The sequence below is a fragment of the Cataglyphis hispanica genome, chromosome 5, assembly GCF_021464435.1.
Source record: "Cataglyphis hispanica isolate Lineage 1 chromosome 5, ULB_Chis1_1.0, whole genome shotgun sequence".
Taxonomy (NCBI): Eukaryota; Metazoa; Arthropoda; class Insecta; order Hymenoptera; family Formicidae; genus Cataglyphis; species Cataglyphis hispanica.
This window is the reverse complement of record NC_065958.1, coordinates 4,590,207-4,617,883: the sequence shown is the minus strand read 5'-3', so window position 1 is coordinate 4,617,883 and position 27,677 is coordinate 4,590,207. Positions and strand designations below refer to the sequence as shown.

Genomic DNA, 27,677 nt, shown 5'->3' with positions numbered 1-27,677 from the left:
TTCATTTTCAACATCCTTTAGCAGAATCTTTGGTTTGTTTACACGACGGTATATTGCGATCGTCACGTATGGATTTCATATGAGAAAGACAACTACATAGAATGCAAAAAATCAGCGCGAAGTTCCCGCTCTTGAGTCTGCAAGTGATGGACCGGTTGCTCGATTAAGGAGGCACCGGTTCAAAAAAAGGTGCGCGAGCTTCTTTCTTAATATACCTGTTCATTTAAAGCACATTGTGAAGCGCATTGTGACATCATCAACGCCGAAAGAAATTTGTGCCCGTGTTGATTGTCCGTTTTCATAAATGACTTTATCAAGCAGTTGAGTAAGAATTTGAAAAAATAGTGATAAACTGCACGCAGCAACATATAACATGAACATCAAGTGCATTAGACAAGTATAATTAAGTGAGAATAATTTTCACAAAGATATAATTTATAAAAATATTATTGTTCTCGATTATATTCAATATTAAATTCAACGATATTTTAAATGAAGTAATGTAAAAATAGTTCGAGTGGGCTAACGAGTGGATTCAAATTATCAAAAATGTGATCTCAATCTACGGTCCACGGAAATGAGAAGCGAAGAGACACGCCGCAGGCAAGATGCAAGATAACATCGGTCGATTGCCGTTTGACCGGAATTAACCGGTGGAACCAGAGGACCAGTTCGACTATACATTCATATGGCGGAGCTTCGTGCGTGCGTGCACGCGTGTATAACGACGACGGCCGTTATGTAATCGACCGCGGCGTTGATCGCGCTCATAAACAATATAAAGACCGGTCGTTTAACGGATACTCATTTTCCGTATTTATGATAATGCCTCGAACGTGCGGATAACATTTTCCTGTCCGACGCAAAATTCTCAGCGATAGAGAAAGCCATTGAGAGGACATATCGATATACACAGCTCTGCAACATTGAATACAATTTTTTGTTATTAAATATGTATTAATTATCGACGACACAGGCGGCTTGACACGGCACTTTTTTTCCGAGGGAAAAGATAAATTGATTAACAGAGTAAAACGGCGAGAGGGCATAAGCGATCGGCGCTTTATTTTTTGCGATGCGATCGGTGTTCGAGGGACGATCGGCGGCGTCGTGGGAAATTTGACCGATCCGTTAGAGATTAAAGGCTGTTGCACACTGTCGTGTATGCTATACGACGATCGGCAAATTACGCGAATGTCACTCGCAGGTGATACGCGCAGGCGATATCAGATGCGGTGCGGCGAATTCCGAGAGACCATGAAGAACGTAGATCGCGGTGCAACTATCTCGATGTAAACTTTCGACGCGGTGATCCAGGGTGCGACAGATATGGATGACGGTGTGCAGAACGGGCTGCGGTCGGACCAGTGGTTGCCAACCTTGGATAAAGGGGAGAAGCGAACGAGCTCCCTTGGCAGCGGCGCGTTGCGCTTTATTCGTACGCGCAGCAGCATTCGGCGAGAGCTCAAGCGACAGTCCCATCGGTAAGCAATTAAAATTATTTGAATATTAAAAAAAAATTGCAGAAGAATATATTAATCTAAACTCTATGCAAACCGAATAATTATGAGAAAATTGCAAAGAGGAGGGTGTATATCATAAATACATCTATATAATATGTATAAATTATAATAAAAAAATTAATTAAATTGTATTACGTATATAACAGATTATTATATACATTCAAAAAAATTACCACCAAGATATTAAAATATATTACGATAAAACTAATCTAGTTTCCATCCAATACTTAATAGATATATGTAATTAAATAATTAGAAATATTCATCCAAGTTTATGCTATTCTGCTTGCTTCCTTTAATGAACAGCTAGGGTGCTTAATAGAAAACGTCTCGTATCAGTTTTCTCAAACGAAAGCGTTTCTCCATATCTCGTGTCGTATTACTCTTCGTAAGTCGCATTCTCGCGCACGTACGTGAGCGCATGTTAGTTGGTTGAGACCGGCTTCGCGTTTCGGTCCTTTTGGGACCAACGTTGGCTGCCGGCTAAAAGGACCGCAGAGAGCGAACCGAGCACAGCACACGACTTCGCCGCAACAGGAATGCTGAATGACTTGCGACTCGTCACGCTGCCAGCAAGTTCGTTGGCGTGCGAAGGTTGCGTATATAATTTCTCTCTCTCTCTCTCTCTCTTTGTCCGACTGTATACGTCGCATACGAATGCGCTAATACCGCCGATATTTCATTCGTTTGCTCAGGCACATTGGATTATAATTAATCGATGCACAGAGGAAACCACGAGCATTTTCTCAATATAATTGGCAGCGTAACGTTTGAGATAGGATATAATTGACGACCGATAATATCGTAAAATGTAACAAGAGATAACGTCACAAACGTTTTACATCGGTGGAGATGATAGCGTCGCTAAAAGATATAATTTTGTAATTTAAGGAGTTCAATAAATTAAAATAGATATTTTAATATTTATATCTTAATATTTAATCTTAATATTTTATATATCATTGGAGAATCACTTTCAATATATTCTCTATCACACTGCAGAATTTAATCGTTCGCATCATTTAATATTAAAAACGCTTTATAATCACGATTTCCTTTCTCTCTCTTTTTAGGTTTTTGCAATGTTGCTAAATTACAAAATTATCAAGAAATGGTTTATAATTTTTCAAAAAATGTCTTTATATTATTTTATACATGGATATATATAATCAACGCATATTATACATCCAATAAGCTTATTCGAGCTTAATTAACGATGTAAGCGATTAGATCGTTTACGAGCAGTTGGGTTTCCGCATACGATAAAGCTAATCGACCGATTATTATCCGGTGTATTGCGCTGCACTTAAAAATTGGCAGATATGGCTTCGGTTGGAAAATATATTTCGATCGTGTATGCGGAAAGAATTCCAAGGATCTATTACAACCCGGCGTCACCGACGTAATCTGCTAGCGAAAGATCGGCGGATTCTCCGGATTATACGGGATATGCCGTTTGATCGGCAGGCGGAGAATGAGCCAGGATAAACCAGGAAGTAGAAGCAATTTGCAGAATTCGCGGTCCTTACAGTGCGTGAGAAGACTCGGCACGATTAGTTATAGAAGCTCCGGAATCTGAGACACTCGGTAATCTTACAGGCGGACAGGTTCATGATATTGCATTCCACAATAACGCGACGGTAGTTTCGCTTACATTCCGGCCAAGTAATTATCGTTTATGATTCAAGAAACAACTACGCGCGATATTTATTGACACTGAAATCTTGCGAACTTAAAAATTCTGATTTTAATGGAACCTTACACACATGTGGAGAGGAGAGTAAATAGATGAATTTATAAATTTTTAGTTGCAGCTCAAAAACAATTGTAAGGGATGAAATTCCTCATATGTATAAAACGGCTTTTTGTTTTTGAAAATTATTTAAGATATCAAAAACTATTTTATGCAAAAGTTTCATGGTAAAAACATTCTCTATTTAATCATATTAAAATTTCAAAAAAATTATTTAAAAAAAAATTTTTAATATCTTTTAATATATCGAGAAAGCCAAAAGCCTAAAGCTCTACAGGAGGAATAATTTCATTCTTTAGAATCTTTTTGGGCCACAACTAAAAATTTCTAAGTTCATCTATTTATCTCTCTTCCGCCCTACATATGTGTAAAGTTAACATCATTAAAATCAGAATTTTCGGATTTGCAAGATTTCCTTGTAAGTAATAATAGTAGTAAGTGAGTAATAATAGTGAATAATAATTAAGAATGTATAAATATTCAAAGACTATGAATGATAGTGACAGCTCGATGGCTACAACAAAATTGATGATATTTAACGCGATCAAGTTTGTATTAATTATCAAAATTATGAATTCAAATTTATTTGTGTGTACGCATTTATATGTAAAATACTCTTTCACCTGCTATCAAAAGACGCATTCATAATATATTCTTCTATAATCTTCTATAAAATCTACGGAATTTAAGGATTTTATCCGGTGCCAAACGCGAGTGTAAAACTCGATATCGTGCACCTAATAGAACCGGATGGAATTCTAACGTGACTATGAATTTACGTCATGAGGCGTATCAAGTTACCCATTCGACATCGTCGCAGAGTCATGCAGCAAATGAAATTCTCATATTCCGGACGTAATAAAGTGCGCCTCGGTAAGTTACAGGCGACATAAATTCTAGATTAGCTACAGGGGGTAGAATGGGCCGCAGTGCGGCAGTGCGGTATTTAAGAAATCTTTACCACCATTCTATTCCTCGGGCTCGACCCTTACATCCGTTTCACCTGCGGGATACATACTACTTGTCAGAATGAGGTGGATGACTCCGGCCTCGCGGAAGAAGGAATGACAACGTCGCTTATAAGGACGGACGTGGTCCGCGCGATCGAAAACGGGAAGAATTATCGCAATATATTTCGTCTTTTAAAGTCTGGGAATGGAGGACCGACCCGAAATGCCGGACTCGTTCGAGAGGCCCCTGGTTGCGCATAATAAGGTGTGGAGACTCTCGACGAACTCCGGCTTTGCCCGCGGAGGTCCTGAGACGGCGCACACGTATATATACACGCACATATATATACATAACATGTCGAGAATCCAAACACTTCCGTGTTGTACGACTAATGAATCACCTTCGCTGGCCGAGCCCTTTCACCCTCCTCCTCGACACTCTTGCCCTCCGTCTTTCCACTGCGCGAGCCTTTCGATTGTGGGTTTCCTCTTGCAATCAAGCTTCTCATACCGGAATGTTTATCGGATGTATTGGAATTCGCGATAAGGTCTGACCTTATCGACACCTTCCGACCGGCTTTCGATAATGCCCAGCATCGCCGGTCGACGAACGAACAACCACGCGCTTATTATTTGTTCTTTTGATAAAACTCTGCCGACGTCATTTGCAGGACTCCGTCCCTTCGCGATAAAGATGCAGACTCTGCGTACAGATACATATACGATAGCGACAGTCAGCAAGAAAACTTTACGTATGTGAATAAGCAATGCGTTTGCTCGATTTAAATGGGAAATATATTTGCATTTTTCGAACGATATTGTCGATAAATTTAATTATCAATATACAATTTTCCCTTTCCGTTTCTTCTTTCTTTAATTTTATTTATTGTTCCGTGTGTCATATTATCACGATAATATCCTGTATTGTCATACACATTTGTGTTGTAAAAAGAAGTCATCGTACTTTTATCAATGCTAACGTTCACATAATCAATTTTACAGTTATGCGTACACAATTAGTGCTTGCAATGTTATTAATTATCAGATGCGTGAACCGTTATGTATTTAATCTTGATAATTATATGACATATGAGCTTATAATGTAATGTTTTCATTAGAGAATATTATATTTATCTACGCATTCATCCGGTACAAATTATCTCTACATTTTTTCTATATGCATCACGATCATGATATATTTTCTATAGCTATTAACATCTTTATAAATTATGAAATTTAATAATTATGTTATGAAAATAATACACATAGTATTGCATTCAATAATATAAGTATAGAATACTTCACGTAAGGCGAAAATATTTATTATACATTTAATAAGAGAGACTTTATGAATGAATATGCATTTGTTAAATAAAAAAAAAAAAGAAATATACATAACTTAGAGTTGAGATATCCCTTGAGATATCCCTTGACGTATAAAAATAGAATTTGCGTAATGTGACAGTTGAAAAGTTGATATCTGACCGAACAACGACAGACAAATTTAAATGGGCTAGGATTATAATACGTAATAAGACAATGCAGGTTGTCCAGCGTACAAGTTCGATATCTGTATCTAAATCTCAAATTCCGTGTACGGTTCATCGGAGTCGACCTTACTGCCCGATCTCAAACCATTACTCATAAACATTACGTTCAGGTTCAGACATCGATATTATCCGATGAAGGTTGATAAGACGTTTAGACGGTTTCTCGCGAGTTATTCGCACTCCCTTGTACATGTACTCTTATATATACACTAACACGCATTGTGTCAATGATGCAGGCATTCGATAAGCAAGGATGTGCTTATGAAACTTGGCACCTTGTTATCTATCTTTGAGATCTCAAAAGGAACAAAAAATTCGATAAACGGCATGATATTGTCTATCATGAGTTTATGTAATCAAGTTATAAATCCTTGCGAAGTCTACACAAGTCTATACGATCAGCCATTTTCTGATTCTGTTAAGCTATTAAACGATAATTAACAATACGCCATGCGAGAAAAAGTCATTACTTTTAAGATATTGAACAATATTACATTATAATCACATTATATGACAACATTGTATTTGTTTTATTTATTTACTATAAAGGAAACTAATTTTTTAATAATATTTATGTTAAGATGTTGGAGCAATGTTCCGCTTGTAGATTTATGATTGTTTTCGCAGAGATCATTGGTGCGCAGCTTTGCAACTTTTCTTCGTTGCATGATTTTATAGTAATTTTGAAATTAAATTCTCCGCAGCCAATATCGTTATCCAGTACGATATACGACGGAAGCATATATGGCATGAGCTTCTTTTTTCCCTGCATTAATGAATAATTCAATTATATAATATTATCTTAAATTATTTCGATCGAGTTTTTAACTTACAGCAGGTATAGGACAATGCATTCCTTCCATATTGAAAACGCGTGAAAATCGTAATTTAAACAAGATGCTATTTTGATTTGTAATTTCTTCCTCTAACAGGTCACACAATAGTACAAGATCGTTCGGAACAAGAATTATTACGCCATCAAATCTTTTCACCATGATATTAAACTAACATAGAAAAATTAGTTTATATTATTGATATACATAGAAAGCATAATAATTTTTTTTTATTTTATAAAATTAATATAAAGTATATTCTTTAATAATATAAAATATAAAATTGATGGTACATTTTAAATTGAAAAAATTTTGAAATACTTAAACGAGTCTTGTATTTAAAGACATCAAGTTTTAGGTTTGTATTTATTCAGAGTCAGATTGTGAACAATTATTATTGTTATTACAAAACAATATTTTATTTATAAAATCTTATTTTTTTATAAAATATAAATAAATATACAATGTGTAATTATTTATGAATTGTTATTTTTATATTTGCACGATCAAAAAAATTTTCTATTACTTACGCGTAATTTGTCAGCCTTCAGAATTTGTTTGGCAATTTTTAAATACACTGCACTATTATTATCTGATTTTAAAATTTCAAGAGAAAAAATAGGATTGTAAAAAACGGTCAACGATTCGTCCATGATTCTGTTAGTATATTCAATGAGAGCCTGTAACGTGACGTAATGTCTTTATTATCCTCTTAAGAAATTTTAACAGAGATGTTTCCTTTATTAAAATTTTCTTCAATAATTAAATATTTTATAATTGTGTGTGAAATACTTACAATGGAGTGACTAATGATATTAAATAATATGATGAGAACCGACAACATTTCGTCGCTTTCAAGTCAATGAGAATATCGAGAAAATGCTGCTTTGTAAGCTTGTGCAACACTAAAATGCATTGTACAATATATTCATAACTTGCATGGCTTCAATATTGTACAATTAGAATTATCATTCTTAGCAGCTATTGGCGGAGCCATTGTACGGTCTCTTATCTTGAGGCGGCAGACCTTCGCTTCGAGCACATTTCGTAACAAAATGTCTTGTAATGACCAATAACGTAATTAACTTTCTGCCAGTTCTAGAAATTAATTGGTTCACGTATGTAAAATGATTGGCTGATAAACACAGTTACCTTCGCCTCGAATGAATCGATGATACGCGTTTGAATAATGTGCACAGGTACTTTTATACGTGTGTGTACGTATTCTGTCGTCGTGTACCGTTATCAGTACCGATCGGATCACGAGAGACGTCAAAGAAAAGAACACCATGATAAATAGCATCGCAAGTGGACCCCCATCCTGATCGCGCCCTCAACTACATTTCAGTGATCTTTTAAAGGAAAGTGACGAGATTGAGAGAGAATAGCGAGTAAACGAGCTCTCGGTATTGAAATCTCCATTAAATCCGGCACGTTGACCGCATTTGAAATCTTTTGAATGTCATTCGACCATTACGAGACGCCGATTTTAAGCAACCGGTCGGTTCGGTTTTATCTACTCGCGCATTTATTACGCAAACAGCACTTAACGATCACAAATGAATTGGAAATAAGCGGGCGTGAAATTCAACGATCTGATTGCGCTCTGCGAAGCATTATTTATTGTCCGCGTCGGACAATCGAATTTTCGATGACGCACGCGAAGCACATCGGCGAATATTCTAATCTGCCAGCTCGTCTTCTATTATGCCATACTTAGAACGCAAGGTACAATTTCATAGACAATTCGCCACGAAGGAGGTATCTCGCAAACCGATAATGACTCTCGAGGAGGTTTCAGGTTCAGTGGAGTATCCTCTCATGACGGGCAATGTCGGATAAAGATCTAAGTACTTGGATAGCTGTATATAGGCGCGCTGAAGAAGATCCTTAAATACTACCAAGGTAACGAAGGTAAAGGTTTCTCTCGTGACGTCCGCTTCGGCTTGAGCCGTCAGGGGTCAGTGAGCGCTCCGGTCGGCAAACCCGGGCCTGAATTCTCGATCGTTTTCTTCTCTTTCCTGCTGTTCCTTTTTTCACCTCTACCATGTTTCTTTTATTTTCAGAGAAAGAAAGAGAGAGAGAGAGAGGAAGAGTCTCCGTACCTCGGACGAATATCCCACTCTGATAAGCTTTCCGATACGATTTATAGTCTAGCCTCGGGACGGAAATTCTCTCTCTCTCTCTCTCTTTCCTTCTTCTTCTTTTTATTCCTTCTTTTTCTCTTTCCTTCGAAGTAGAAACTATTAAGCATGGTCAACCGCGGCGCCACGGTTGGAGGTCAAGCGAAGGAAAGGATGAAGCGCGATTCGTCTTGATCTCATACTCTCGGAAAGCACAAGTGGGAGTTATAAATTGCACGAAGGAGCATGCAAGTCGTTGACGTAACACCAATCCTTGGATTGATGTAGCGAATCTCGCTGTTTATCGCGCAGCTACAGTCTTGGGGCCCCTCAATAGGACAGTTTCCAAGATGTTCTCAGTTGTCCTCCATTATTATATAGCGTGGGATTGATTGAGTTTTGCGAGTCTCGCGAGAATTACATAAAGAGGTTTTGAAACCTCTTTAAATTTGTTTTAAATTTGTTGGAGATGAAATAAGGCAGATTCAATTCTTGTCTATATCGCGTAGGAGGCAAATGAGCTAGATATTTTAACTGCGCTTATTTTCTTGTCTGAATAATTTTTATGGGAGAGTTTTCTAATATTTTTGTACATTTTTTCCTTTCTTAATTTATTCCAATTGATTTTTTTGATTAATTTTTTTATTTTTTAAAAATTATTTGTTTTCTATCTTAAAAATTATTTGTTTTCTCACATGCACAGTTAAAACTAATATAGAAATTTAAAAATAATAATTTAAATTTTAAAAGAGAAAACATTTCTCGATTCTCTTTATTACAGCTATTTATATAAATGTTCCTTAAAGCTTATACTAAATCATAGCTTGCCAAATGATATAAAGAGAAACGCAACTTTGATGCTTGATTGAACTGAATTTGTATTCGAAGATAGTTTAAGAGTAAAGTAAGGAAGAAGACTACTATAGCGCATAGTATAATTGATCGCAGGTAGGAGTATTTTTTCAACCGAATCTGCAGGTGTTACGAGCTATACTTAAAGACATTCGTTAAATTGTCTAACGCAAATAAGACGGGATGCGCTCAAACTCGAATATTACGCGGAGAATAAATTGCAGACATGTTCAGAAACTTTCTAACGCCCGCCCACACCTAAACATCGTCTTTGTAGTCTCATCCGTATCCGCACCGCGTGTCCATAGATCGCGGCATAAGTTCAACGTCGTGCCCCGTAAAGAGTCGCGCGCGCATATCTCCCTGTCTTTTCTTCCAGCGGGATACCGGACGTTGCAAAGACCAGCTGTCACATACGATCGTGCTACCGTGTCGAGTCCGTGTGGCAATATACAGAATGCAAAAGTGAAATTGTATATGAGATTAGCTAACAAAGAGCTGCAACCGCTTCAAAGAGATTTGCGATCCGAGACACCTCGCTTTAGATACGTGCCCCTACCTCCTAATCATCGGGGGAGCAGTTTATCGCGAAGTCACCGCGATCGCTCCCACGCAATTTTAATGCGCGACAGATCTTGACGAATTGACTCCATCCTCTTCGAGACCCTCCTTTAAGCCAAGTCTAATAATTCAGCGCCGATAATCGTTGCATTAGACCTGTCCGTTAGGCCCGACCTCGTGAACTTCGTTTCGCTCATACTACTATATCATTCGATACACAACTCGCGCAAGTCGACTTGTGTAAAAGGATCCCACCTTTTCCCTCTCTCTGCTCTTCCAACGCTGCCTCCTTCTTCCTCGCCTCCATTAGCTTCCACCGGCGTGATTTCGCGGGAAATGGAGCAGCGCTTGATTATATTCCGAGTCGAGGCTGAACCTAAGTGAACTCGCCTTAACTGTGATACGGTTTGCATCATGAAATGCCTTTTGCGGCTCGTTTAATATTAAAGATGCGCAGATGAGCGAAACTAATCAAACTTGCAATGAACATTATACATCTATAATTCGCATCTGAAGTGCAGTTTCATCTAAACAAATGATCGCTTCGTAATCTCAGATTGTTCCGTATTCTTTTTCTCTTTTATCTTTTTTTTATGTTTATTACGTTTTTTTTTTTTTTACATCTTTATATTTTTAATGTTCATGCGTTTCTCGTGCACTTCTGAGAATTGCATGCAAAATTCATCTCCGGTTTAATGCTTCGACAAAGTATATGGATTATTATTCCATACATTGTGTTTATTTGATCACGTTTCCTGGTCACGGTCTTGTTTCCTTTAATATCTCTTCCATAAAATCGGTCGCTTCCTGTCACTTTTTAAGCAGATGCGCACTCACGATGCACTCCGAATCGCTGAAATCTCGTGGTCGCATTCCATTGTTTTACTTTCACACGTATTTTTAATTACACCGTGCGCGAGATGCACATCAGTTTCGAATCGCGAAGAATCAGCGAAGGAGTTGTATAGCGGATTGATTTGTCGAGCGCAGAGTCTCGCGCTCCTACATGTAAACTGCAATTTCACTTTTGCGATCGTGTCGCGCCTTCCAACGTTTTTACCAAATCTGACACTTCCTGAATCGTGTTTGCGGAATCTGTGCGAAATCACGACTAGACCCGTGTTATTCCGAGCAAGATAGCGCCGGGCGTGAGTCTTCGTGTTTCTTTACGTCTTGCTTGTCATATACTTAATCAACCTGCCACTGCCAGGTCGAAATTCGCGAGAGAATCGCGAAGCGCGACGTAACTCACATCTTAGGTTCTAAGCGCTAGTGACCTGGAAGGCGAGACTACGTAATGAATATTTTATAAGGAACAAGCACTAGTCCCTCTGTTGAACAGGAGCTACTCGACTTACAACACGAAACCCCTTTATTTGCGATTTCAATTTGCCTGCTCCGCTGGGAGACTAGATTAAAAAATAATAGCCGTTTCTCCTTTTTCTCTTGAATAACTTACATCTGAATTTAAATTGTTATTTTTAGATTTTAAATTTAAATTACAGAAAGCAACAAAAATTTAAGATGTAATAAAAATATATTTAATGTTATAAAAAATGTGATTAAATTTTTTTTCAAATGACAATGAAAATTGAAATGTATGCTATTTATAAATTTGTTGCATAAGCTTTGTAAATTTAGTTATTTTATAAAAAAAATTTAATTTCATTATTATATTAAAATTGAAAAATTTTGTTAATAAGTGTGTATATTTTATATTCTTTTATTATTATTTTTAAATAATATACATAAAAACTATTCCTCTTAATAAAATATTTTAGAGTAAAATATAAAGAAAATGTTGCAATGAGAGAAAGAGAGAAACATATATACGCACTAAAGAAAAGCAATGATTCAATAATTTCAATAACTTCTTTCCATTTCTATTTATTTTATTATGTTTAAAGTTTTTTTAAATTTGCGAGAACTATTGCAACTAGCAGTCATTATTGCTGATGCTATTACGTTCGATAGTTGATAAGCCAAGATAGCAAGTTTCATTCGCGTCTACAGGAGTGCATTTTTACATTTCCAAACGCGAGTTATTAAACATTACTATCACACATATCGCATAAAGGTGAGATAAGCATCGTATATCAAGTCACGAAGACGTTTCGCCGAGAGAGGGAGACTTTACTCCCTCGTAGCAGCTGTACGAAGGGTTTATCTTTCCGCGAAGCTCGATCGAAAGGGCCACGTTATATCCAGTAAGCGAGGCTTAAACGTCAAATTGTATGCCCGGTGGAGCGATCATCGTGGAGATATCTCCACCTCGTCGTAGACCGCCTGAAGTCTCAATTCCTCGTCGTAAGACCCCGTCGATGTGGTCATACGCGCGTTCTTAGGATCTTCCACGCGATGTATACGCCGCCGTATGTGCCCGACGAGTATGATTGGTACGTATTTCACGGTTTACGGCGGGATCATTTCAATCGAACATTATCGAGCCAGAGAAACCATAACGAGCCCATAGAGTTGCCTACGATTACCCTGGAGCAACATGGCTAGCAATCAGCAATAGCCAAGCTATGCGGGATTCGCAATCGTATATATATATATAATATACGTATATATGTATACGCGCACACACAAATGTGTGTGTGTACTGTGTACATATATTGTACATATAAACATTTATACACGCATGGCTATGTTATGTGCATGTGCATATGTATATTTATGCACTATCAATAAACTACAGCGCCATAAGACACTTATGTTTATAATCCGATGTTGCGTTATGGCTAGATCTCCTTTAAAAGAGTACTACGCATAGTTACACCTAGACTATTTGTCTGATCCGCATGCGCGCGCGTATATATTCTATTTCAGATATATATTTATTTTTTATGGGAAAGGAATAACAAAATGGAAAAGAGTTCTATATTCGTAGATGTATTTTTTTGCTTTTGCTTTCAAGTCATAGCGTATTCTCCTTTTGTTCATTCTATTCAGCAATACTAGCATTTACACGAATTATACGAATTGTACGATATATAATTTAATACAATTAAACTACTATTGATACGCGTTATACATTATTTTATATCGAAGAAATTCTGTCATTAAACGAAAATCATGTAAAATAACAACTTGAATATTGAATTAATAACGTATGATAAAAAGCGGAGGTATTAAATTCGTATTAAACAAATAAAATTATTTATATATTATTAAATCAATTAATAGAGCGAGTAATTTTCAGATCCAGTCCCAAAAAATATTCTATTACATATAGAGAGACATTTATAGCTATAAGAAATTGAGAAAAATTTCAGAAAAAAATGTTATACTAATAAATTGTCTTATAAAAAAACTTTTTATACATTTAAATAAAATTTATTCTTAAAAATGTTACAATAAATAAATTATTATAATAAATCTTTTAATGTGTTTATCTGTACAAATAATAATAATAACTGAGATAAGTAAAATATACTGAAATACATGAATAGAAAGCTGACATACATAAATGACTTGCATAGCGCGCACTACATGCTAGTTCATTAAATAATACAGTTCATGTTCCATGTAATATTACCAAGACGGTTCGATTTTGCGGAATCTGATTGCACGAATCGTAAACGTAAGAACGTACGTATATTGTTACGATGGTCCATTTAATATGCGATTTTTGCCTATCGACGTAATCTCACACCGCTGCGAGCAAACATTGTTCGCTTTCCTTCGACGATAGACCCTTTTCTATGTGCGAGATTGTCGCAACCACTGGCGCATATAAGAAGGGACCATAATCTTGGGAGACTCGCGAGAGCCGGTTTTCGAAACGTCACGTACCTATAATCTCACCGGCTTTGTACGCCCGTCGTATCGTTTAAAAAATACTCGGCGTTCACGCGCGAAAGATCGGAAGCGTTAAGTTCGTGCTTTATACTAGTGCGACCTCGCCTGTGTAATTACAGGACGCGGCGATAAGGTAGAAGAGAAGAGCGGTCCCTCGCGGATTCATAGTTTGACAGTAAATGTATGTACGCCCATCCCTTGCCACATCTCGTGCGTTCCTCCTACTCTACCGAGGGACGTAAAAACTCGCGTTGCGATGCCGCATAAAGTTCGCGAGCGCCAAGTTGTTAAGGAGGAGGAGCACCGTAGTCCGAACGCACATGCTCGCGATGATCCACGCCGGCCGTGTGCTAAATTGTGGTTCTCTTATTTACATTTGCGCTAATTGCACGTTGCCGTCTCGCGGTGACGCTCTCTCGCCGCGGCTTTTGTCCTCGCGGACACGTCCATAAATTATCATGCGGTCTCTTGGCGGGTCCCACGATTAACCCCCATCACGACAAAGTGTCGAGCGTGCAAGAAATCTGAACTTATAAGCGTTAGGCATTGTTCTTCTATTTTTAATAGAATATATCAAAATATAGTATATTTTTTTCCGATAATAATTTCTTTAATAATATATGCATGAAGTCGATTTTTTTCAAAATTTAATTAATCTTTAATATTCTTTTATATAACTTTTTTCCTTTTTAATATTAAATGTAACTGTTACATTAATATTTTTATTTAAAAGCCTTCTACAAAACTCTGTTAAATAAAATCTGCACCAAGTTAATTGTAAAATGAATTTATATCATTGGTATTTTTAAAGTTGATTCTCTAAATTTTTTAGTTTTTTCACTAATTTGATTTTAAATATCTACTAAAATATAAAAAATTCTGCAATATCTGAAACATCATATGCTTGCTATCTTAAAAAAATGTGTCTCTTTTATCTTGTTTTATTTTATAAATGACATCGATTTTTATGAGAAAAGTATGTCTAGTCCTAAGATATTTTATTATCTCTTTGCAACACATCTTACAATCTCACAATCTTTACATGCTAATACGTTGCACTGAATTCCAAAAGTAATCCAAACCAGTTGATCTGATGAGTCTCGAAAAGTCTGACTCTTCCTGTGTTAGATCTCGTCGTCTGATTTTTTGTTACGCGGTTGATACATGCCATCGTGCCAATGTATTCTAGTCTCTTCTTTCCTTCATCCTTTTGTCATAGTAATAAAAGGTCCCTGGATCTCTCATTGATGCTAAGCGTCACAGCTAGATGATCATTTTTCGCTAATGTACGAAAAACAAAGTTTTTAACTGACAATTTAGCGAGCGCGAGCACGTGGTAAGCCTGACACGGCGCGTTATGAGTACACTTATTACACGGTGAATATGTATAATGAGGTAAAAGAAAGGAGAGTGAAGTGGTAAGGGAGAACGCGGAGAAAACAAGAAGTCGGTGGAAGAAGTGGAGAAGAAGAAGGAAGGCAGACAATACTTGCCAAGGACAGGCGGTATTCAAATGCGATCGTCGCTGTTGCCGCTCTGCCTGCACGGTGAAACATTTTTGCAGACTACCATGGCTGCAGGACAACCGTCATTTTTTTCCACCTTCGCAGGCGCGCAAGTACCCCATCCCTTTCTCCGCATTTAACCCTCCTCTTCCTTGCACCACCGCCTCCTTCGTTCTCGTTTCGTTGTCCTCCTTGCGCGGACCGACTTTTGCGCGTAAAAAGGGTCGCTTTGTGGCCGTATATCATCGAAGTTTATTACTCATTGTTATAAAATATAGTAGCACAGTGACATGCGGGCGAATTCTCGTGACGGGCCTCCTCGCTCGATCCTTAAATGAGATTCGCGGGTCGCACTTATACTGCGGGTACAAAACCGCAACGACAGACTGGAAGATTATTTTAAATGTTTTGCAGCGTTTTAAAGATGCTTCATCGTTAACACATAAACATTTCCTCTAGTGATTCGCGCTTGTCCATCATGAAATTCAGGAATCTTTAACACAACTTTATGATTAATGATTCAAAAAAATAGAAAGAGAAATGAATACTTAATTATAACTAATGGGATATTGCCGGAAAATAATTATTAGCCTCTTTAAATCGTCACTTCTCTTGATTGCGGAACGTATCGGACTTTATTGTAATTATACAAGCAATAAGAGTTTATCTTTCTTGAAAGTCTTCGTTTTACCAAACCGGTCTTCAGGATTCCTCGCCTCGCTTACTCCGCAAGCGATGCATGTGGCATTTCGCTTAAAGCGTTGCCCTCGTAATGTAGACCCATGCCACTTGATTTTTCCAAAGGGAAATAAGCAGCCCTTCGTAAGTGCATTACGATCGACAAATGGGAGCAACTTATTTAACGTTCTTAGGATGCTCGCAAATCCTGCGCGTACAAAGCGAAAGGCTAAACGGCCGATATATCGACGCCACTAGTTACTCACTACGCAAACCTGCCTTATAATCAATTTCGAGATTTATATTAGATCCTCTCGAGGCGAAATTATATCTCCACCGATCATCCGCTCTCTTAGCCATACATAATACGGCGACCTTAAGACGACGTTGTACCTTCACGTGACACGGCCTCGCTTTTCGTGCCAAGTGCAGTCGAGAGATGATCTACCGGAGAAAATAGAACGATTTTCTCGTATGATCTATGGCCGAGAATGCGATCGGCAGATACAGTCCGTTCACATTCCACCGAAACGATCCGCTCGATCAAAGATATCCGGTGCCTTGTTGAGATCATTAGCGTGAGATCGTGTGACGTAACGAGCCAATCAGTGTTCCGCCAGAGTAATGATCGTGTAGCGAAAGGTATTAGCATCGTGAACCGACGGATGATACCGTTAAACAAAACCTTGCCTTGTGATCTTTGCCCGAAAGAATCGCGGGAGACTCGGCCGATGACGAGAATGATCTTGTCGAGTCACACAGTCGTCTTCCATTCGGATCGTACGTATTTTTTTTTTTTTGCAACGCAATACATTCTTTTATCTAGACTTCGTCTAGATGGTAGGCAAGCACGGACAAGAGAACAACGGGTCGCTATGGAGCCAGTCTGGTGACCTTTGACTTGGCGAGCGCAAGAAATGTAGGTATGCCGGAGTACTAAATGCAATCATCGTAATCCTGCGTCGTTCTTTAAAATGGCCTTACGATGAGAGAACGGACTTTACTGGTTGAGACATAGTCTTGTTGGAGCGATGGAATGACTTGGATGTCTTAAATTTGAAGGACATGTCTTTCTTTTGAAATTGTTTTCGCAGATTTTTTTTTTAAATCTGTCTTTTGTATTTAATGACACATGTTATATAAATGTAAGCATATTTTGCTTTGTCTAGAAGTATTATGTTTGATTAAAATTTCTGATCAAAGGAAATATTCTCTCATTCTAAATTCTTATATTTTTAAATATTCTATATAAATTTATGTTACATAAAAAATTATTATATATTATAATAATCTAAAAATTATTTTATGATCGTATTTCATATATTGATTAATCTACAAATCTTTAAATATCGATTTATAATTTTATAGAAATATTTAAATATTTTATATTTAATATGTTATAAATGTCGTTGAATATTTTGCATCGTACAATTTTATACATCATATATTAATTAAATACGTCAAATATGAATTTCCGAATCAATGAATTATATACCGCAACCATAATGATCGTGCGGGCGGTAATGGGTTAATAATGTCAATTCTTTGCAATCCCGGATCGACCACACACGCAATCGACTAGAGACATCGTAATGTACCGTTCGGCGATATTGAATAAACGCTCCTGTACATACAATAAACTAAGCTATCGCGCGAGAGAGAGAAAGAGAGAGAGAGAGAGAGAGAGAGAAACGGCTTGGCCAAACCGTCGGAGATAATCAGCGGAGAAACATCGGAATCGTTCTTGACTAGCGACAGCTCGTGACCCGTCCCGCAGTAATTACGAATCTGGAGAGTACTTTATTACCGTCCGGCATTCCGGCGTGCTTGAAATTGTCGTTTCACCGTACGGTGACTGTCACAACGGGCACGACATTAGTAACGCCAATACGACCTCGACCCCACCTTACAGAAGATAGGGGGAATTTCATATTCTTTCTATCGCTTCTATATCTTTAACTGTACCTTTAACATGGCCATTGCATATATGTAGCTACGTATAAGAGCCTGAGTCATAAAAGTATACGGCATCAATCACGATCAATCAACTAGGAGTATCTCGCATGCGGAAAAAGAATATAGCTCTATAGCGGGATACGTAGATTATCCTAAAAGTTTCGACATGTAAAACAAAGAGATTTTTTTGTAAATTCTTATTTATTGTTTCTCAAAATATTCTCCTTTACAATCTATGCATTTTTGCATTCGGTAATATCAGTTCTGGAAGCATTGGATCGATTACTATGAGAATATTTCTGATACCATTTATTCGTAGGCTTTAGTCGCAGCATCTGCTATGTCAAAAGTCAAATCACGCATTTTATCTTTGATTACCGGGAACAAAAAGAAGTCACGTTAAGCCGAGACTGTAGAGTAGATGGTTTATTAAATTATTTTAACGCATTGTGAAGCAAAACAGCAAGCTGTCATTCTGTCAAAGCTATCTGTCTTATAACAAATGATATTCTATGGAAAATATAATATAGCAATATATATATTTAACGGTAAATATTCGAAGCTTGAAACTTTCGGTATAACGTACGCACATACACGAGCGGAGACTTGCATATGCCCTTCCGCGGGAGACTCAAAGATGCCGACGCGGATTTTCGGAAATCGTAACCCAACGTAAGAATATGTTGCTACATAATATATCGTCGTATTATGTTCAGAGCGGCTTATACTTGAGCACCCTCACGATGCGGCGCGTTTGTTCGCGCACGCTTATTCGTGACGCGCGCAAAAGATTGGTGAGAAGCGATGCGCGTCCAGTGCTCGGAGAACCTTTGACTCTTTGAGACAAGGATCAATATTGACAAGGAACGGGAATTTTTTTGCTATCGCTTCGCCGAAACCAGTCGGCCGATGCGTTTCAAGATTCGGTAAAAAAGGAGCCGACTTCCGTCGATCTCTTGTTGACAGAAATGTCGGGGTGACGTTTATGAATAAAAGAATGATTCAATTGGATACACGGGCGTAAAAACATATATGGATGGTTGTAAGGATGTTAATCCTTTGTACTTCAAAGAGCAGCGATGCAATGTAAGTCTCAACGCATGCCGCTCATCTAAATGTTAATCCCATGTACTGCAACGTTCATTCCTATCTATATTGCAAGTCCTGCAGCATCATCTAGTGGTAATCAATATGTATCTTTTCTGTTATATGTATATAAGATAGGAGCAACAAGTCGTACATATTTTAATGAGCAATCTTCAGAAATATGCCATTTTTTTTCCATTATATAGCGTTCCTCCGTAAATTCGATTTAAGATTATATGCATCGGCGAATCTCTAAGACGGTAAGTAACTTAAGATATCAGTATTCTCTCACACATACTATTACAATATGAGTGAGAGATATTTTTATGAAAATAAATTTCAATGAACATTTTTACATATATTTCATATTACATATATTTATTTCGTATTATCAAGTCAAAAATATCTGATGATTTTTGTTTCCTGGCGTTCATTTTTCCTGCCGTTACAAATTTTACAGTTAAAATATTCTTAGTTACAAGAAAGTACTAATAGTATGCAATATATACAACGTCTACGCTGTGCGTGGGTTTGCTAATTATCGCATGATAAATTATTCATTCACTATCTTAGAGAAGACACCAATACCAATCGAGTCTCAATGAATAGAAGGCGAATCTTTCGCAAAGAAAAGAACGTAGAGCGATAGAATAGAAATAGTTGAAAAAAAGATAAAAAGTTTGTATTGGCCAACATCGAGCGAGAATGGAAAGTCAATGGAAGGAGGAAGGCGTAGGAGAGGAAGAAACGAAATAACGAAGCGAGGCAGTCGGAAAGGGCGAGCAGGCAGACAGGGTAAATAAGAAGAACGTAAAAGATTCGCAAAACCAGCCGTACAAAACTCGAAGAGCCGACGAGTAAAAAGAAAGAGAAAAAGTTCGGATCATCCGAGTACCAAAGGATAATCTTTGAAAGATGTTTCATGAAATCAATTGTTTTTATGATTAAAACGTGTATCGTTATTTCTAATTCATCCGCAAGATATATTTTTTTCAATTATGCGCGTTGGATTACAAATGTATATAAACGTTAAATTTTTTTAATAGTTTTTTTTACTGTAAAATATAATCGCAAGTAACTTTGAAATAACGTCATTGTTATTGAATTACTAATGAAAGATTAAATGATGCTGTTTTCCGTTATATTGACACTTTACTTAATATTGACTAATGCTTTTGAATTTAAGTGTTTTACATAATGAAAGATGAAAATAAAAAATAATTTACACACAACGAATTATATACAAACAAATTATTTAGCATATAATTTATTGCGGCTGCGCTATTGCCTTTTTACGTTTGCGTCAGAATCGACAAGGTCACCAAATGAAATGGAACGAGGCTGATGGAACGAAACGTGACAATAAAAGAATTGAACCCGCGAAGCAAGCAAAATGCATACAAATGCATTGCTTAGTACGTTGGATTCAGATTTCAACGAATACGAGTGTGACGCCGATGCCATGAATCATGAAACTCACTTAAGCTATAATTAACTACGTTAAACGGACAACGGATAAAGAAAGTAGAAAAATAACATTTAATAGTAATCAGGCCGAGAGTGTCACGTTCATAGTATAAGTATAAATGGATTTTGCTTCAAGTTGACATGGATTAATTTAATACGAATTATATTTAATGACGTTATCCTAGGTCGATTTATGTTAATCTCGTTATCTTATTACCTCGGTTGTTGTTAAAGTTGGCAGTAAATTATGAATGTGTCATACATCAACGGTAAATTTTTACAAAAATTTTATAATCCTACTACTTATAATTCTACAATGAGAAGATCAATATCTTTTTTTTTTTTTAAATAAAATATAAATTATTTTTCTTAATTATTTACATGCGTGTGCATATCTGTGTTTTTATTAAAATTATGTAACATTTATAAATTTATATTAAAACAATGCATAATATATTTTCCCTAATACTATTTCCTACTTAAAAAAATGCGAGATATTTTTATTGGATTCGGGAGTGTACAACCGGTTACTACCAAAAGTGCAATCTCTTAAGAAGTCGTTGATTGGCCAAGAAGAAGTTCCACGATTGCTCCGTGATAATGCGTTTGCTTTTGGTTTGGGTGCGGTTCATGAAGCGGCAGGCAAAAACGAACATTGGGAAAAAAAGCCGAAAAGATAACAGGGGGAGAGGGTACCCGAGCGGGTACCCAAACTGCCGGAGGGGGCGGTAAAACCGGAATTTCATACAGTGGCGTAACATGCCGGATAATGCGCCGAGAATCACGAAACTGAATCGAGATTGCTACTTGACTTCCCGTACTAGCTTTGTATCTTCTCCTTAATGCTGAATTCGAGATCTCAAGTGTCCGATTAGACTTTCGACTAGGTAGACTGTCTTCTTATCAAGAAACCTAAGCCTCGTTCTTTGCCGATCAATTAAGTAACCTGTATTACGCGGTTAATTAATTTTGCTGCAATTAATTAAACGCATCTAAGCGAATCGCAAAGTACGCTCGTATATTGAATCTTTAAATATCTTATTTGATCTACCTCCAGTAAATATAAATTGTGCGCATTGATTTAAATATCGATCGTTCTTCTCATTTGCCATTTGCCATGCTGTTTGTGATATACATTGCAATGTGCCATTGCAATGTAAAATTTTTTGATTTATTGCAGCAATATAAGCGATCTATCGCGACTTGTTTAGTATATGAAATGGGAATTAATTAACATAGAGAAAGCGCCGATCGAAATGATCGATAAAGAAGAACCCCTTAGTTTTGTGAAGCATATGTATACGAGGCGAGATGGTACCATGTGGTGGCGGTTCCTCGTGGCGATGACCAGAAATATTGATGACCTTGTCAAGGTCATTGCGTCCTAACTATTGCCGACCCTTCTACTCGTCCGCCAATCGCATCTCTGTATTTCGTTCCACATGGCCCTTATTATTATAAAGCATTCCCCTGATTTCTCGAGGGCGTGTGCCATTCATTCGCCTTCACTCGTTCGTCTTCTGCTCCCCTCTTTCTCTCTCCTCATCTTTCTTTTCCCCCGCAAGGCCCTTTCTTCCTCAACCACGCATCTTTTTAGTTTTTGCCTTGTTACATGCATGGTCTTTCTTTATCGATCTGTCTGGATACTGAAATCGAAACTGCTCAACCGAGGCCGTCATGGTCTATTGTATTGCGCTCTCTTCGAAGACCGTGAACGCAATCGCTTCATTTCTTGGTTTCATCTCTCTTTTTATCCTTTGAAATATTATATTCCATTCTGTCTTTTTCTCATAACACGCGCTGCGGTTTCTTTTCATTGTCACCACGTGCTGCATCCTTCCATTGCGCGTTTTACTTGCAAGCACATGGAGAAAGTGTTGGCGTGTTGGCTAAAGAAACTAATCGGACATAATTTAAATCAATATATACATTATTCTTTTTTTTTATCATAGAAACAAGATTGGCGACTCCTACGGTATTCAAGACAGCCATACTGGAAGCGGTGGAGGTGGTGGCATAGGAAAGTGGTTGCGGGAACATTTAGGTGGCGGTTCCAAAGGAAGTCACGACATTAACTCTACGTTTGTCTCAAAGGAAAATGCAAACACTAATGGCGGAAGCAATAAATCCTTGGGCAAGACTATTTATACATCGCAGAATCTATATTGTAGTCTGCCGAGAGAGCACGGCCGCTATATACACAATAGCGGCCGAAAGATCAACCACAGTAATTTCACGAAGCCTCATGGTTACGATCGACCACGATCGAACAGCATGAACCATCACGAGAAATCCATATCGGGCGACCTTGGGACCTTGACGCGAGGCGGACCGACCTATGGCAGCGAGGGTAGGAGTTTGAAGAAGCGAAATCGCGATTCTCGTCGATATTCGCTTCACGAGACACACAATCAAGGCCGCCATCATCAAAAAAGGTAAGAAATGTTATGTAAAAAATGACTTCTCTCTCTTTTCTTCTCTGATCTTTCCTCATTTTCTCTTATAAATTTTTTATTTTTTCCTTTATTTAAATAACAAATTGTTTATTATATTTACGCAAAAAATCTAAATATAACTTTCTCAGTTAATATTTTTATTAATATTGGCCAGAGCTTTTGCCCAACCGTCGTTATATACCGGGCGTAAGCATGCCGGTGAAAAGGGAGAAAGACGTTAGGTATACTAGGCGTACAGCTTTTTTTTTACGATACCACTTTAATGGGGATTTCAACGCGTTGAAGACTGGCGTTGCTTTTCGAAGTGCTGTTAGGTGACGAACCGTTTTTGTTCGCGCGCGCTTTAGTCGTCGAAAGGGATTCGCAGAAAGCTGATGTAGGAAGCGCACTGTTTCCTCGCGTACGTAGGAAATGCACGTCGAAGAAGGAAACAACGGCGATGAAGTGCTGAACATACGGAACACTTAACGCCTTCGATTGTATAAGGTGATGAAAACGGTCGAAGAGCCATTCATCGCGATGATTCTTAAATCTTTTTACTTACTCAGAATATTTTTTGCGCGTAAGATTTCGCGATAACGTTTATACTGCAAATTAATTTTGCAAGAATATTTTTACATTTCTTACATTTTAGGTAAATGATTTAAATTAAAAACCAACAATACGAATTTTCTTTTTGTAACAATATAATTCATAATATTACGTGGCACATATCATGAAACTCATCACGCATTAAGCATTAAGCTAAACGTATCCATGGAGAATTACTAATGTAACTTGAAAGGTTAATCATATTTGGATATGAGATATGAGTAAGCAGTATAAATGCGTATTATAACTTCTGTTCCATTTATGTCGACGATTCCACATAACTATATATGTTAAATTATTTCCCACGAATTTATTGCATAAAGCTACGTCGAGAAAGGCGTAGGAGCCTCATTATTATTATTGTCGGCATTGGAAAAAGGAAGGGAGAGTCACGTATCTGGACATAAGACTTCCGTAATAATAGAAAATCGGATCGGGCTATCTCCATTAGCGTCGGTTATTTGCTACGCGAAACGTGAAGCGTACGCTCTTGTACATACATCTCTCTTTGAAATAAAGGAAAACGCCGAATCACGGAAGGCCGCGCCTTTTGTTTCGCGATGCTGTTAACTCGTCTCTTGATTCATCGTTCGTTTGATTTATCGCGAAGTCATTCTGATGCGCACGAGCAACGCGATGAAGCTTAATGCCAATTCATCCGACGAAATTATAAAATGCTCGATACGCGCGTACGTGTCTTTCGACTCCGTCTCTTTTTTTTTTCTCTTTACCTTCACGAACGTCCATGTTACAGTACAGTGACAGCGTGGGACGCGCGACTTTGACGTTGCGTAATTTTCACCGCGAGTGTTCCCGACAAGAAACTCTTCCTCGTATTTTTCCCTTTGTATACGCGCACTTCAATACATTTTTCTTCCATAACTTATTCACGCTCAAACATGATTTAGTGTAGCAACATATATGTCTGATTATATGTATAACACAAAAATTTAGAAATATATGGCTATGCTATCGTAACATATGTTTAGAAATATATTCTTATAGTGAGGCTGAGAAAGAATGCACACGAGGAATCCATAAAAATGCAGAACCAGCGATCAATTGGAAACGACAAGAGTGTCCTTCTGTGCGTTTATTCGTTTTCTTCAATAGAATGGCGTTTTTTTATTGAGTCGCACACGCATGACAATATCTTCCTTTGCTTCGTACCATTTATTCCCGTCGTCCATTCTCCGAATAAATTATGAACTTGTCTAAAATGATTCAGTACATTGACACAGGACGCATAATAGTTACGAATTCTCAACGGAAAATATTTTGCATACGTATCGGTTCTTATCCGCTGACAGTACAGTTGGAAATGGAATGGTGCTATCCCATTATCTAGGATGATTTATCACTGCAACGCGTGACCCACGGATACTCGTACTGGCCGGGAGAGCCTCGACATACACGAAGGATGCACTAAATTAAAAAGAAGTAATGCCCTTGGCATTTCAGCACTTCGCGCGGCAATTTATTTCCCATCTTTCGTAAATAATGAAGTAAACTCGTGATGTGAACAAATTATAACTTCCCGTATCCCCTATTTTATCAATGTCTAGACATATATTTTTATTAAAATGATGGTACTTATCTCTATAATGCACTGCAGTCAATACACGATCCAATAATGTGTTATTTTTTAATATCAATAATCGATTATGAAAATATTTAATAGATTACATAAGCACAATTACGTAGGAAATTTTCGTCATTTTTTTTCTTTTATTCCTTTATTTTTTGATTAAATATTTTTCGACATGTTCGATCTCTAAGAATTTCTTAGCGCAAGATATACCTCTTCCCTTGCACAGATATACGCGATACTTCCTGCAGTATGGAACATTTCCCGACTAGAATGATTTAGCACGATGGTTTGTCACTACGGATACTAGATACTGGACGGTCACTACGAATACTTGGTCGTACTTACATTGGAGCCTTACTTCGGTTATGTTTACGCCTGGTACGCGGCCAATGTGCACGACTGAGATATATGGTTGTCTTCCTCGTGATATAAGATTGTTTCATAGTACGTATCCGATGGAATTTGCGAATCTTTTCGCGGATGCGAAATACCAACACGATCAGAGTTTGCCGGACCCTGAAGAATAAGAGCGAGAGTAAGGTGAAGACAGGGCGAGAAAAAGAGAAGAGGGATGTGAGAGAGAAAGAGAGTAATCGGAATTGTTGGAGCCTGAATTTACTGCAGAGACCGCGATAACCTCGATAGGCCGACACGGGCATATAGCCGTCCCGAAGTCGGTGAAGCGTCTATCGTGACTCCCCCTTTTCTCGCCATGAATTTTACACGTCTCGAGATATCGCGATTGTTCTGCAGAACGTAATGAAGACTTGAACAGAGCAAGGCAGCAATTTCAGAAGGCCACTATTAAGTTTATAAAAAAAGCAATGTCTATTGTTTTGTAAAGATATATCATAATTTGATAAATAATTTATTTCCAATTCGAATATGCCTTGTATAGAGTGTTTCATAATATGTGGAATGCACTTTAGGAATGGAGCATCATTATTCTATTTTTAAATCAATCTAAATCTGTTTATAATATAATTACGTAACCGTAGAGAAGATAAATAAAAGCTGTAATAGATAATGATACTGATTTAAAATATTATTTTACTTTTATAATACTATTTATTCTTTTTAACGTTATCGCGTGTTTATTTACATTACTTTTTTCTTGTTAGAAAAATATAAATAGATATTTAGCACATAGATTTATCTCATATTTTTGTCAAATTTCTGAACAATCTCTGCAGTCTATTCAAGAGATATAACCAAATCCATCTGCGATTGCTTGAACGCAAGTGCTAACCGATACGTTACACGTACATAGAGTCGGTTTTAAAGTACGATTACGAGATATATGTGGACTCAGTGATATGGCGGAAATCATGCAAGACCTGAAAACGCTAATGTATTTGTCAGGCGAGATATCGATACAAGCATCGGGCAACTTATCTCTGCGATGATGCCCATCTTCTTCCTCTCTTCTTGATGAGGCCCAAAATGATCGTTCGGGGCCCCACTTGTCTCGTTTTGCTCCCCTCGCGTCACCACGGCCCTTCTCGCTTGTCCTCCGCGTCCTTCCTCACCGCGCCCTTTGGACTCTCTCCTTCGTCGCTCGCTTTCCTGCGGGGCCCCGTAAGCTAAATATAGCAAAGTCCGTGGTATAAATAGAATAACCCTGCGGGCCAAGATGGCTGGGGTCAGACATCGCATCTCCTGCTTCTTTTTCTTCTTCTTTCTTCTCCTTCGCTTCTTCCTCAGCTCCTGATTCTTCTCTTTTTTTATTCATGCTCTACCTCGGCTCTCTCCGGTCACCGCGATTTACCTGTCTCTTGCTTCACTGTACGATTACTCCAAAGGCTTTAACACCTCTGCCGGCCTTCTTCCTCCTTTTCCTCTTTCTCCCCGTCCACTCATTTAAGTCTCCTTGTGTCGACCTTACGCGAGAGGTCGACTCCCTCGATAAGAGTTCATCGACTCGATTCTTTTATGTTTGCACCCTTGCAAAATTATCTAATGCTGAAACATACATGTTTCAGCCGGCATTTGTATATCTCAATGTTTACCGTCTCAACAATAGATACTCCTGTGAAAAAACTTATTTATTTCCTGAGCTTTTCCCGCGAGCTCTATGCAGATAATTAAATGTGGAAGAGTTATAACGTTGGTAGAGCGCATTCTTAAACATAATTTACAAACGTTTAAGCTTATCACATGAAATTGCATGCTACTGATTCTCGTTGAATAGACGAGACAATGTTGACATTTTCGGTTAGAAAGTTATGAGGGTACGGACGATTGAAAGATTGCAACGAAGCGTCTTTAATCAGTCTAGTTCACAATTGCGCTTTTTGCGCGCGAGATTAAATGCTGGTTCTAACGACCTAGTACTTTATACGGGGATATGGTCGATGGTGCTCGCGGAATATCCTGCGTTTATCATTCTGTACGAGAA

The 27,677-nt window shown here is 37.7% G+C and overlaps 2 protein-coding genes across 2 annotated transcripts in view; one reads left to right on the top strand and one right to left on the bottom strand.

Moving 5' to 3' along the window:
• Positions 1 to 1,191: 1,191 nt before the first annotated feature.
• LOC126849569 (protein Shroom-like) overlaps positions 1,192 to 27,677 on the top strand; it is a 151,192-nt gene continuing 124,706 nt past the window's right edge. The window contains exons 1-2 of the mRNA XM_050591517.1: positions 1,192 to 1,484; positions 22,594 to 23,076. Coding sequence (XP_050447474.1) covers positions 1,330 to 1,484; positions 22,594 to 23,076 — 638 coding nt within the window. The 5' untranslated portion in view covers positions 1,192 to 1,329. The remainder of the gene's footprint in view (positions 1,485 to 22,593; positions 23,077 to 27,677) is intronic.
• LOC126849572 (uncharacterized) lies at positions 5,067 to 7,516 on the bottom strand. Its single transcript, XM_050591532.1, has 4 exons — positions 7,406 to 7,516; positions 7,140 to 7,289; positions 6,610 to 6,780; positions 5,067 to 6,542 (listed from the first exon to the last, which is right to left on the bottom strand). Exons 1-4 carry the CDS (start codon positions 7,451 to 7,453, stop codon positions 6,348 to 6,350), a joined length of 564 nt encoding a protein of 187 aa, XP_050447489.1. The 5' UTR covers positions 7,454 to 7,516; the 3' UTR covers positions 5,067 to 6,347.

Coding starts and splice junctions, on each gene's coding strand:
- LOC126849572 (XM_050591532.1), bottom strand. CDS start 7,453: ATGTTGTCGGTTCTCATCATATTATTTAATATCATTAGTCACTCCATT. Junction 6,781..7,139: donor TGAAGGCTGACAAATTACGC/GTAAGTAATAGA, acceptor TTTCTATGTTAG/TTTAATATCATGGTGAAAAG. Junction 6,543..6,609: donor TGCATTGTCCTATACCTGCT/GTAAGTTAAAAA, acceptor TCATTAATGCAG/GGAAAAAAGAAGCTCATGCC.